Raw genomic sequence first — 12707 nt, 5'->3', positions numbered from 1 at the left:
GGGAGAGACTGGGGTGAGCAGACTGGAACCTATTGATGTCTCATATGGGGCAGCCAGAGATAACTGAGCCCTACTCATGGGGAGGTGGCTTTGCTCTTATAGGCTCATCTGGTCTTCACAATGGCTCAAAGAACAATATTAGTAAAAGGTAGATTTGAAATAAAGAAGCAATCATCAGAAATGCTCATGGATATCTGAATACAGGTTGAGATGATACTACTTTACTCTCTGTTGAAATCCTGGAACTGTTCTGGAATCCCACCCTGGGTACCACATCCAAATACCTTTAAGAACATCAGCTCAGAAATTTCCCATTATCCTAATGGCTATTTGTTCTAGTGTTGCAATATCTTCAGACTTGTAGTTTTAAGAAATCTTTATCTTGAAGTTAAAAGAATAAGTATCTACTTTTGTGTCAAAAAAACCCTATTAGCATTTTAATTTGGAAAAAATAAAACCCTTAAAACCCCTACAGCAAAACCTTTATTTTCCTTTGTGTCTGAAGTATCAAGTACTATCCACCCTAAGAACAAAACAACACTTCTGTTCTGAATAACAACACATCTGGCATTCAGTAAACCACCAACACAGGGTTTCAAATTAAATCAAGAGTCTATTTGTCAAAGAAAACCTGGCAGAGCAGATTTGCTGTCCTAAGAGGCAGCTTTAAACTGCTGGTTCCTCTGTGCCCCCATAATGGACACTTTCTTTGACTAAACTAACTCAGGGTGATGTTGATAAACTGAGTCTGGTGTACAATGGGAGTCAGAGTTAATTAGTCTTTTAAGCCAGAAGATACAGGAAGAAAACCAATAGGAACACACTCCGTGTTTTCAGTTTTAATTGTTCACGAAACAGACAAGCAAGACTCTAGGAGATACTGAAGGGGCTGAGCTCTTCCCTAACAGGCCAAGTGGTCTCCCTGTGAGAGTCCCAGCCCAGGAGGTCTCAGAGGAACTCAGCTCCTGGAGCCCTAAACAAGACCTTGGCCTTTGAAGAAATGACAGCACTGCCATGCTTACTGCCTGCTTGAAGGTACCTCCCTTTGGTTCCATCTACACCTGCCCACGTCACTGCTCTGAGAGCAAGGAGCCTGGGCATCGGTCGCTGTCCAAGGGGCAGGCCTGCGTTCAGATCAGGGCCACGGACGTGCCACATACCAGCTGCCTCACCATCCACAGCAGAAACTTTAAAAAGCAGAAAATCAAATTTGAGCCTCCTTTTTACAATTTTCACACCACTTGCCCCAAACACCTTTCCTATTGCAGAAATTGTGAGGTTATGTATAATAATAACCTTTGCAGTTGCTTGCCTGAGGAGAGGTCATAGGACCATGTGGAAGGAGTATTTCTCCTGGTTCTGCCGACTTTATATTTGTGGTTCTGAGTCATTAGAATAAAAAGTGGTTAAAATGCTGACCTTCCTCTAAGTGCTTGTGATAAGTGACTAAAAAAAAGATCATAAACTTCTGCAAGCCAATATAAAATGAATTAAATATAATATCTTATGGAGCAATTAATAACTATTTTATTCATTAGGTTGCTCTGCTACTGGTTAAATGCAGTTGGACGCTATCAAAAGGAATTCAGTTTTAAATTGAACTGAAAATTATTCCTTTTGCAACTGTAATAACCAATATGGTATCTGATTTAATGCTTACTTTGCCCAATTGCTGAGCCCATGTTTGCGGGGGGATGTGGTTGCAGGGTACAGGGACAGGAGGTAAATCTGGTGTTCTATTTTTCACATGCTCTCAGTCTACCATGGACACTTGGACTGTTTTTGATGAGACACGTGCCAGGTGGAAGTGCCTTGATCGCCTTCATGTTGAACTTGGGCTGGCAGTTCAGCTAGGGAGTCCAGCTCAGACAGCTGACAAGGGGAGAGCGCCCCCGACCCAGCCTTCCCTCCAGCTGCCTGGCTCTCTCTTTATATCAGGGCAGACGCACAGGCTGGGCGTTATGCAATGAGCTTATTTATCCGAACCAGAAGAACGCAGCCAACAAAAGGAGGGAGAGGAAGCCCTCTTCCATTTTATATCATTTACAGTCAGTCTGGATGTGGCAGTCACGTACTGTGTGTTCGCAGAGCACATAATTCCTGGCACCTCTTCTCTATTGTATTCTCATTAAACGAATGTGCATGTGTGTGTTCCTGTATAATTTGTGTATATATATTCATAATATATTGTTTAATGTATATATTTTCACTCATTTCCATGGTTCTTAATATTTTCTGAACCTATAACTCATTTTAAAGTATGAGTCTATGTGATGGATCCTCCCACTAGAAAAATGTGCATAGGTATATACTCAAAATCAGCACTTAATTTACTGAAAGCTCATTTATGTCTCAAACAACAGGCCCTTGGTAAGCTAAAAGGCTACATTCTAAAAATTTTTAAAACATCATATGTTGTTAATGGTCTTGCTCAGTTCGTATGCTATGTACTATGATTTTTCCCCTAGAAATTGAAAACCTGAGGAGTTATGCCAGGTTCTCATCTACAGCTTGATGCAGAGTGGGGATTTTCTGACCCAGATCCTACAGCTAATCTAGAGTTTCTACAAGAGACAGAATACACGCTTAGTCATAATATTGATTATGTCGAAGACACTGACTTGAGAGCAAGGTTTGCTCATGGCAGGACCATGCTCCACTAAAGGTCATAGGGACAGTCCCTTTTCAGTTACTATGGATTTGTGGGTTTAATCCCGAAGCACACTTTCTTGGGCTGCCTCTATTACTCCCCGACATGTTACTCAAAATATTACACTTCAAGGACTAGTTTACTCCATTCTTCCTCCACAAGTTTTTTTCCTTTCAGAAATCATTTGCAGAATCATTTACTGTCTTCCCACCATATTTTGTTTGTATGATACCTATCTGCCGTGGAGTACTTGACAAAGTCTCTCTTGCTCTCAGCTACTTGTCTCTAATGCTCGTGTCTCCCTCAAAGCTATAGGACGACCTGGAGGAGAGCTTTTAGATTCCTGCATACAGTAAGTGATTAATATGAGTTTTAGAGGCAGTATGTAGAGTGCTTAGGTACTTTGGCTCTGGAGACAAGAGGCCTGAGTTCCAATCCCAGGTTTGTCGCTAATTAGTTGTTTATTTTTAGGAAAAATACTTTGATTTCCTAAGTATCCATTTTCATCTTTCTGTAAAATAGGCATGATAATAGTGTCCACCTAACTGGGCTATTGTGAAGATCAAATAATATAATACATTAAAAGCATTTAGCATAGCATTTGAATCATATGGAGTGTTGAATAAAGGTTAGTTACACAATTTGTTAAACTAAATTTTACAGGGAATTTATCTTTTTGGAATTCCTTCACAAAGTCAATAATGATATATAGCCAAACATTAAAGGCAGCATAAATTTGGGGGCAGAATTGAAATCTCATTTGGCTGATAAAAGTTCCATTTTTTATCCTAGTCAGTCCTAGGATATTGGAAGTAACTTTGTGATACTGGTTTGACTTCAACATTGTTTCTATAATGGAAAGACATGGATCTCTAGCCTCCAAGCGATCTAAGACCAGAGGAGCAGGGCACTGATGAAGACAGTATTTTGAATGTGGTTTTTGAGTCCTATATCCTAGTTTTTCTCTAGTCATTATCAAAAGGATCCTTTTCTTTCCTATCAGAGATTAGGCCATACAGATGAGATGCTGATAAATTCACTGTTAGAAAAATTAACCGCTCACTTTATTGTAGTAATAGCTTTGGATACACAGAGGGGGCAAATGGTGGGGGGAAAGGGGCATCTGTAATAGTGTCAACAATAAAAAAAGCAAGAAAGGGAAGGGATTAGCCAAATAACATGTATGTATAACCATGGACACAGACAACAGTGTGGTGATGGCCAGAGGGAAATAGGGGTGGGCGCTGGGTGGAGGCGGGCAAAGGGGGTGGGGTAAGTGGGGACATCTGTAATAGTGTCAATAATAAAAATAAAGAGAAAACACAAAAACTTTTTTAAAAAGTTGTGTCTATATGCTTATCTTTAGCTGACTAGCCAAACCTTTTTCAAACTGGGGTTAGGTTTTCTTGGATTTTGCACATCTGAGTTTGAACAAATGTTTGAGGATAGAAATGATGTTTGATTCATGTTTGTACTTCTAGATCCCAGTATATTATCTAGTAGATGCAATAAATAGTTGCTGATTAAAAATATACAAAACTATATGTTGCATTGAAAAGGCTGTAGAATTTGGTTGTATTGGAATGTTTATTTTAAACAAAGAGATTAAAACAAAAATTGTTAAGAAGTATTTGTACTTCAAAAGCTTGAGTAAGGAATCAATTTTTGAGAACATTTTTAGCATCTAAAGAAGATAGATGGGAGTATCATGCTTTTGAGAATCAATTTTTGTTAATTAGCAGTGAGTACTTAATTTTTCATTATTTATGTCTTTAATATCTGGCATAGTTCTTTTTGACTTCTGTTGAAATGTGAACTTATCACGTGTTTTATATATACTACATGTCAAAGTACAGTTTTATGACCCTCATTTTTATGTATACATTACCTGGTAGCAGTAGATACTCTGAAACTCCATTGACATGATTTATTTGATGATGAGAAATTAGAATTATGTAAGAATTTACATTATTTGGGAATAAATTAAGTAGCCAATTGTGTTAATTGATTTCCTTTGTATAATAAAAGACTTTTGAAAAAGAGTCAGAATTGACAGGAACAGCAAATTTACTTGGGGGCTCTGGGTTCAGTCACTCAATTTGTTTTCTCCCAGTCACGAATCTATGTTTTTCCTAAGCAGTAAATTTAGCGTCTGACATGGCTTAGAAAGTTTACTTTTAGTCTTTCTTTTTTAGCCCATCACTAAAAGACCTTCTTAGTTCTGCCATTCTGTCCCTGCTATATGGCCGTATCTATCTCAGCTCTAGGTGCTGGCCGATGGGCTAGGGGAGCCCAGTGATGAAATACATACCAGGTGGAGCCATAGACCTTGGAACACCAGCTTCTACCTATGCCAAAAGCTAATCAACTGTATGGAGAAAGGCATTTGAAAATGTTTCCATTGTGCTTTATTGGAAATAAATGCTGCAGCATCTTATATAAGGCAGTTGTTTTATGGGGATCTGGCAGAACTTTTTTAGCACTAAATTTTTTCAAAAGCTCTACTAAAATTGAGGTCAATAATTTCCTTCTATGTAAAGATTTTGTGAATGACAACCAAAGGTCTCCAAGGAATCCTTTTGAAAATTCTGGGAGTAACTCATTTATGATGTAGAGTTCAATATCTGAAACAATATCCTGCGTGAAAGTTCTCCTGGCCAATCTACGTGTGTTGCTGAACTACTTTTTTTTTTTTTTTTCACAACATCTATTGTCTTTGATAACATATCTCTGACTCAGAGGCCCATAAAGTTCAGAAATGGTCCTAGAGACATATGTCTGAATTAGGACTATACCCGAGCACTACCATTTATAGAAGTCCTACAAGGCCTGGCTTCAATAGGCCACTACATATGAGATAATTTCTAGGGAGACAGATATTCTCAGACCATCAGTGATTAGCCTCAGAGATCCTCCTTGACTTCATACAACCTCAAACCTTCTTAGGAGCAAATGAAATTCCTTGGATATACTTACAAACCAATTTAATCTTTCTTGGGGGGATATCCTAGACCTATTTCAAACCCACGGTCTTTGGCTGTGGTCATCATTGAGGCTGACCCTGAATGAAGCTGTCTCCAAGACTGAGATTCAGGCTCTGGGACTGGATCTACGGCAGCTGGCCATACGGTGTCTGGCTCAGTGTGCAGCTCCCTTACCTGATATAGGCTGGCGAGGTGGTGGTTAGTTTTGATCAAAAATGGCTGGTTCACTCCTGGGTGGTCAACATCGTGTGCTGCTGCGGCCAGCAGTCCAAGCATGATGTCCAGAGGTGTGAGGAAGCTGGCGAGCTGTTAAAAAAGTCAAATTGGGAGGTCAGTGGCTGTGTTTTCACAAATAGGTTAGCATTGATTTGGCTAAATCAAATCAAATGAAGTATCACAATATTGTTCAGGCCTTTCATCCTCCAGGCCTCTCCCCTCTGAAGCAGCAAGAGTCACAAGAGGAAAAAAAGGACTGGGTGGAAACTAATTGAGCAAATCAAACTGTGTAGACCATTCAGCTACTCTCCCTTTCCTAGAGGCACTGTTTTCTTTTGTTGTTGTGCTGTTGCCTGTTAGTGGGTTGGGAGAAGGCAGAGCCTGAAATCAGTCCTGTTCCCAGAGGAAGCTGTAAATGAAGTAAAAAGTTAAAACCAAAGTGATGGACACATAAAAAAATCATTTGTATATTTCAGCCATCCACTATATCATTGTCACTTCTTTGAATATGAAATCAAGAGTGGGCTGAATTGTAAAATTGGCATGTTTCTTCAATGTGTAGTAAATAGTGGGGGGGCGGGGGGTGAGAACCTTTTTTTTTTCTTTTTGGTTAGCTAGGAAAACAGGCAAGGGAATCGGAATCCAGTACTAACTTTAAATATACAACTTTCAGGCTACCTAGAGATAAAAAACAAAACCTTTAATGTCTTTGGGCTATTTTATATGGATTAAGTATCTACCCAGTTTTGTCTTGGGAATGCTTGTCTGGAGTCTGGATAGTCAGTGGTTGATGTTAAAACTAATTGAACTAAACAGTCTTGGACTGGGATATTATTTTCAAAAACCTTATGGAAAATTCATCCTGTATGTCATACTGACAGTTATACGGCTAAGAAATGCCTTGGTTTTGAGTAACGAGAACTATTATCATGTTTTTAATTTTGGATTGGTTTATTACATCAGAGTATGCCTGCTAAGAAGTCGTTGATGGTCTCAAGTTTTCTTGGGCCTGAGTCAGGATGTCCAGTTGCCTTAGTAGGAAATAGAGCTTGAGCCTGAAGGAATTTTGATTCTATTTGTCAATCAAAAACCATGAGGTGGAGAAATTTTCCCAGAAGATTCCAGTGCTGGTTCCATTTGTAGCAAAGATTCAAGACAAAAAATCAAGTTCTTGGGACTGTGGAAGATATCTAAGATGTAGATTGTCATGGGGAGGGTTATTTTTGGCTTAATGCAGTCTTTCATATGAATTATAAAAAGAAGCAACAGAAAATTTGCATCCTCTTTCATGAGTTTTCACAGCTGATCCTGGAACTTTAATATAAACAATTGTATTCATGTTGTGAATGACCCATAACAACTATTCTGATGTGTGGGGTGATTTGGGACTCACAGGTCTCTAGGTGGCGGAGGAGGCAGCCAGGCCTGGACTCACCTTTGGCTCCTTCAGGTAGCAGTGCATGGCCTGGGTGACGTCGGCGGCATGGACAGCATTGTGATATGGGTTTTGGCTGTGGTAATCTTCTTGAACCATGACTGGGAGGCAAACAGATAACTCAATCAGGTAAAACCAAAACAGGAAGGGCATATGATCTCTGATTTACTGACGGTCCCTTTTGCTTAAAAATGTTCATGTCTCCAAAATATGCACCTTGGGGATTCTTTAAAAATGAATATGGCTCAGAAGCTTGGCTGTTCTACTGAGCTGTTTTCAGTGGAGAGGAGGGGAGGGCAGAGGGGAAAAAGGTTAAAAGGATTTGTGAGACCCTTGGGAATCCTCACCACCTTCATAAATCACCCTTTCTGGCATTCATGAAGGCTTTCATTCATAGGTAAAATAAATATGTAGGAAAAGGACAACTTTATTTCACACTATAGTTTAATTATTTAAGTTTGCTGCCATTTATGAATACTATGCCATAAAAGAGGTTTCCTTTTAAACAGCCCTAGTAGGTAGCATCAAATTCCTGATATCCAAAGGTGGATCTACCATTTGAGTTACAAATACTGACCAAAGCAAATCTGGGGTTTCTTCAGGCAGATTTTCAATGTACTATGTTAATCCAAATAAGGACGCTGTGGCTTTATTTCTATCTTATTCAGATTAAGCTGCCATCTTTCATGCCCTTCTAATCTAGGGACCGGAGTGCTCTTGGAACCAAGTAGAGACATCAGCAAGGCAATTTTGGTTTGCTATTTACAGAAGCCACTAGCCTGCTTCAGCTAATAACCAAGGCAATGCTTGGAATGCAATATAATCAGTGTGTATAGAATGTCCAGATTTGCAAATGTGGCCATATTTTGTCAGCCCATGCTGTGAGTTTGGCCCTGGATTTTGGTCTTATTTTTGTCATCAGGTTTTTGTGTTCTTCACATGTACTCTGGGTGCATACACATGTCCAAAGTATCTGCATTCTTCCTCTTTAGGCAAACCAGAACTATTGGCTTTAGTCATGGCCGTTACTTTGCTCAAGTAAAGCTAAATTCAATGAGCTTGAGGTTACTTGTGTTTCTGAGACTGAGCCACGTTGTGGCTGATTTCAAAAATTTCTATTGTGCTTTGCATACCTTTTATTCTGCAGGTTTCTTTTACAGTTACATTTGAATTCTGGCTCCACTATTGATTATTTGTATCGAGCAAATTACTTAACCACAAGGACCCTCAGTTTCCTTCTCTATAAAGTGAGAATAACAATAGTTCTAATCTCAGAGGGCTACAATAAGGATTTAATACGCTAATATGTGCAAGTCCTTGGAAGAGTTCCCAGCACCAAAGAAGCTTGGTTTCTGCTACTGTTGTTGCTGTTATTGTCACTGTTATTCTAGTTTTGACAGCATCAAGCCAGCTTTTGAATTCAAAGCACATCCATCGGGTAAGTCAAAGGCACCAGAAACATGCTAAGTGACAGCAGAAAGTGATGTGATCCAAAACATGTCCTGGGTAGTTCATTCACCGGCTGATAAATAAGAATACACGTAAAATCAGATGAGAACTGGGGCTGCTTCTGATGGAGAGTGGTGGTGGAGGTAAGTGGAAAGAGGGTGGTCTTTCAAGTCAGTGACACCTGGGTTTGGATTGAGGGCTCTGCCAATTGTAAGTTGTTGACCTTGAGCAAGTTACAAAACCTCTTTGAACCTCTTCTTAACTGTGGGCTAAATGGTGGTGTTAATGTCCAACTTGCAGAATTGTTGAAATGGTCAGAAATAACATACCAACAGCTTCCAGCATTCAGTGGGCACTATGTTAAATGCCCACTATTGAAGATATTCAACAACTCATGTCCAGATTGGGATTATTTGAGGCATATTTTACTGTACTTTTGTTGATATGTGAATGGATCAGTAACTTTTTTGACTACATGCTCTTGTTGGTTTTCTTTGTATAGCCTTTATCTACCGTAAATATAACTAATTAAATAAATATGATTTGTCACTGATTTAAATGGGTTAACCATAGTTCAAAATGAAGATAAGATAATTTAAGATTAATAGGAAGGCTTCACATACCATGCTATGATTCCTGCCAGTTTATATTAAAGAATATTATGGACTGCAAATACTTATGGGAAAGGAGGTAGGAATATGAACAACAACAACAAGAAAGACTTACCTAAAAACCTGTGTAAGGTCACCATATCTAACTTGAAATGGTGAATGAGTCCATGGGTGTTGAAGAGGTGGCAGAGTAGTGTTACCAGACTGTTTCCTGGAGGTAAATAGTCACCAGTTTTAACTAATTTTATTACCATTAAATTATCAAGCTTGACAACAAGATCAAAACTTTCTATAATGAAAGATCTCTGATAGGACCATTTATTTTCTCCTTTAAATTTGAAATTATTCAAGTATAAAAGATACTATTACTATGATCCAATACTAGGTTTTCTCTTACTGCATAAGTACAATTCGCTCAGATCTACACCAAAGGCAGTGAGTATTTAGCAACATTAAGAGTTATAAGGCATTATAAGGAATCTGCCTATTTTGGTATCCACCAAGATGAGGCTTGACCATGAGATATTTTATAACTCAAGTTGGCAGAGATGAAGAATTGAAGCTACAATAACATGTAAACATTGAAGGAATATTATTTATTAAAGAATAATGATTTCAAATTTTAAGAGCATTATACAGTTTATGAAAGACTGAAATAGACCAAGAAGATGACTTAAGTGAAAAACAAGGTGTTCCTTAAGCATATTCTTCCAGGGTACCTGCTTCTGTGTGTTTCTGCAACTTTCATTGTCTTTGAGCTATTTTGCAACAATGAAAGTTGTAGGTAACTGATAGCATTTCAAGTGACTCTTGTCCATATACATGGAACCAAAATTACTCAGATGGAAACACAATTGATTTCCTTCTCTCAGTTTTATAGCTATTTATATATTCATGTAAGTGTTTCTTACTACTTATATATGTGGGGTTCTTTGAATTCTCCTTTCAAAAGAGTTGTAGCATCTTACCAAATCTCTAATTAATTGAATTAAATGAATCATTGACATGCATTCATTTTATATATCTATGAGAGTCATGATTATACTCTTTTGAACAAAAATCATTGAACAAAAAATTTAAAAAGTGAAACCAATGAGGATATCTACTTTCCTTTTAGCTGCAATCTAAGCTTTTACACTTAATCCTAAGCAATTGTTTTCTGCTGACGATGCCAAACATATATGAACAATACTTGCAACAGGGCAGATTTGACTCACTTAATAAAAGTGCACAGAGACACCTGCTCTGCAAGAGTCAGGACTGATCGGCTGAGCTTTCGTGTTTCTAATTTTCATTGACTGACAGTGAACTTCCTCCTTTTATATGTGGCCAGAGTACTCTGCAAGGACAAAATCTAATCTGTGGTTTTCAAATTCCTTTGGGATCATCAAGGCCAGAGGAAACTGTCTTAAGATTCTAAGGCCAAACTCAGTCTTTATTTTTTCATTTCAACTAATTTTCCTTTGCCCTGGTCCTTCCTGAGTGGTTGTAGACATATGAAAGTGGGGAAAGAAGAAATGAGGAATGACAATGTTTAAAAATAAATATTGTTTTCATGAAATTAGTTCCATTTTATGGTGCATATTTTGGTGTGAATTCTTTTGGTTGACTTACCATTTGTCAAGCGATCAAACAAGAAAATGTCAAAATCCCACGTTCCCACTTTGGAGAGCATATGCTGAAAAGACAAACAAACAAACAAAAACATTCAAATGAATCATATTGGAGACTCAGATATTCACTTTGAGACAGAGAGAATTAAACAATTAAAAAGTTGAAAATACAGTAGCATTTGATTATCTATGTACAACTGGTTTGTAGTAAAAGAAATCTTACTCTGCTGGCTAATAACAATAGTGTTAAAGGGACAGGCTCAGGGGTCAGACTGCCTGGTCTGATGTCAACCACATTTCTTACTGGCTGTGGTACTGTGGGCAAGTTCCTTAACCTTGCAGTATCTCAGTTTCCTAATTTGAAAAATGTGGCTGACAGTAATGCTTCAGAGGGTTGTTGTAAGGGTTAAATAAGGTAATACGAGTATATGTAAACATAAATATATGTAATATAAGTGCTTAGAACAGTGCTTGTACATAAGAACACACATGTTAGATATCTGTTAAAATTATAGTTCAGCAAAGTCTCTACATCATAAACTACTGTTCACTAAAGGAAGATTTACAATAAATTTTAATTAAATGAAGTCCAATGATTGCTGAGCACATTATTTTGCTCAGTGTGGGACTAAATGTGAACCTATATCTGATAGATTGCTTATCTCCATTTTGTTTAGCTCTTCTTCTGGAGTTTTGATCTGTTCTTCTTTTTGGGCCATGTTTCTTTGTCTCCTTGTTTTGGCAGGCTCCTGTGTTTGTTTCTATGTATTCTGTGGAGCTGCTTTGATTCAGTGTTTTGGTAGCATGGCCTAATGTAGCAGGTGTCCTGTAGGGTCCAGTGGCTCAGTCTCCCATTTCACCCAAGCTGAGTATTTGAGGTTGCCCTTTATGTGGGCCGAGTAATCCCCTTCTGTAATTAAGTCTTGGTTGCTGTTGCCAGATCAATGGGAGGGATTTACCCAGGCCAGTCAGCTGCAAGGACTGGCTGTGACCACTTACCACCACCTTCTGCTTTCCATGGAGGATCATCTGTCCAGGGGCTGGGTGGCAGTGCTCCAACATGGTCTGTAGCTGTCCACTGGGTGCACTGGCCCTGGGGTTTCCCAGGTGGTGCAGGCCAAGGTCAGCTCCCACCTGTGTTTTTCCTGGGGCCACCCTGCCTGAGCTATAAAGCAATCTGAGATGGCTGCTACTTGTGCTGGGCTTGGAGATTCCCAGATGAAACCAACTCATGAATATAGGCTGGCTACTGCTGGAGCCAGGCCTGGGACTCATTTAGGCCTGCTGTTTCTTATTCCAGCGGATTTAGGAAATTGGGAAGCATGAGCCAAGACCAGCCATTCATATGGAAAAGCAGTTTGGGTGGGCCCATAAATTGGGCGGGGTGCAGTCCCTGGGGATCTCCAAGGCCAAACAGTGTTAGCCAGGTTGATGGAGCCTCAGATATGATACCCACTTGCCAGCTCTGTGGTTCTGTGGTGGGAGGGCTTAGAAAAGGGGACAATGGCCTCTGCTTGCCTTGATGCCAGACACTTCAGTTTTTTCCCAGTATGCCACGGATGCCTTTCAAGCTGCTACCCTGGTGCTGGAGCTCAGAGGGAGTTAGTTGGAGCAGGTGATTCCATGTGTGGGTTCTTTAAGATGAACTGCTTGGGGCTCCAGAAGTTTCTTCCACCAACTCAGTCCCCACTGGTTTTTGAAGCTGTGGTGACTTACCTTCCTCGCACTGGGACCCTGGGCTGGGGGGTC

General features: G+C 39.3%; 1 protein-coding gene across 2 annotated transcripts in view; it reads right to left on the bottom strand.

Moving 5' to 3' along the window:
• Positions 1 to 12707, bottom strand: part of PDE7B (phosphodiesterase 7B) — a 289994-nt gene that overhangs the window by 25624 nt on the left and 251663 nt on the right. For both annotated transcript variants that reach the window (XM_054570006.1, XM_054570007.1), the window contains 4 exons: positions 10960 to 11023; positions 9461 to 9556; positions 7286 to 7386; positions 5809 to 5940 (listed from right to left, as the gene is read on the bottom strand). In XM_054570006.1, the coding sequence (XP_054425981.1) occupies positions 5809 to 5940; positions 7286 to 7386; positions 9461 to 9556; positions 10960 to 11023 (393 nt within the window). The remainder of the gene's footprint in view (positions 1 to 5808; positions 5941 to 7285; positions 7387 to 9460; positions 9557 to 10959; positions 11024 to 12707) is intronic.

The sequence above is a fragment of the Pteronotus mesoamericanus genome, unplaced genomic scaffold (assembly GCF_021234165.1).
Source record: "Pteronotus mesoamericanus isolate MK-2021 breed Mesoamerican mustached bat unplaced genomic scaffold, CSHL_Meso_final contig_20, whole genome shotgun sequence".
In the NCBI taxonomy this organism is placed as follows: Eukaryota; Metazoa; Chordata; class Mammalia; order Chiroptera; family Mormoopidae; genus Pteronotus; species Pteronotus mesoamericanus.
Note: the sequence above shows the minus strand (reverse complement) of the source record. Positions and strands in the feature narration are given on the sequence as shown.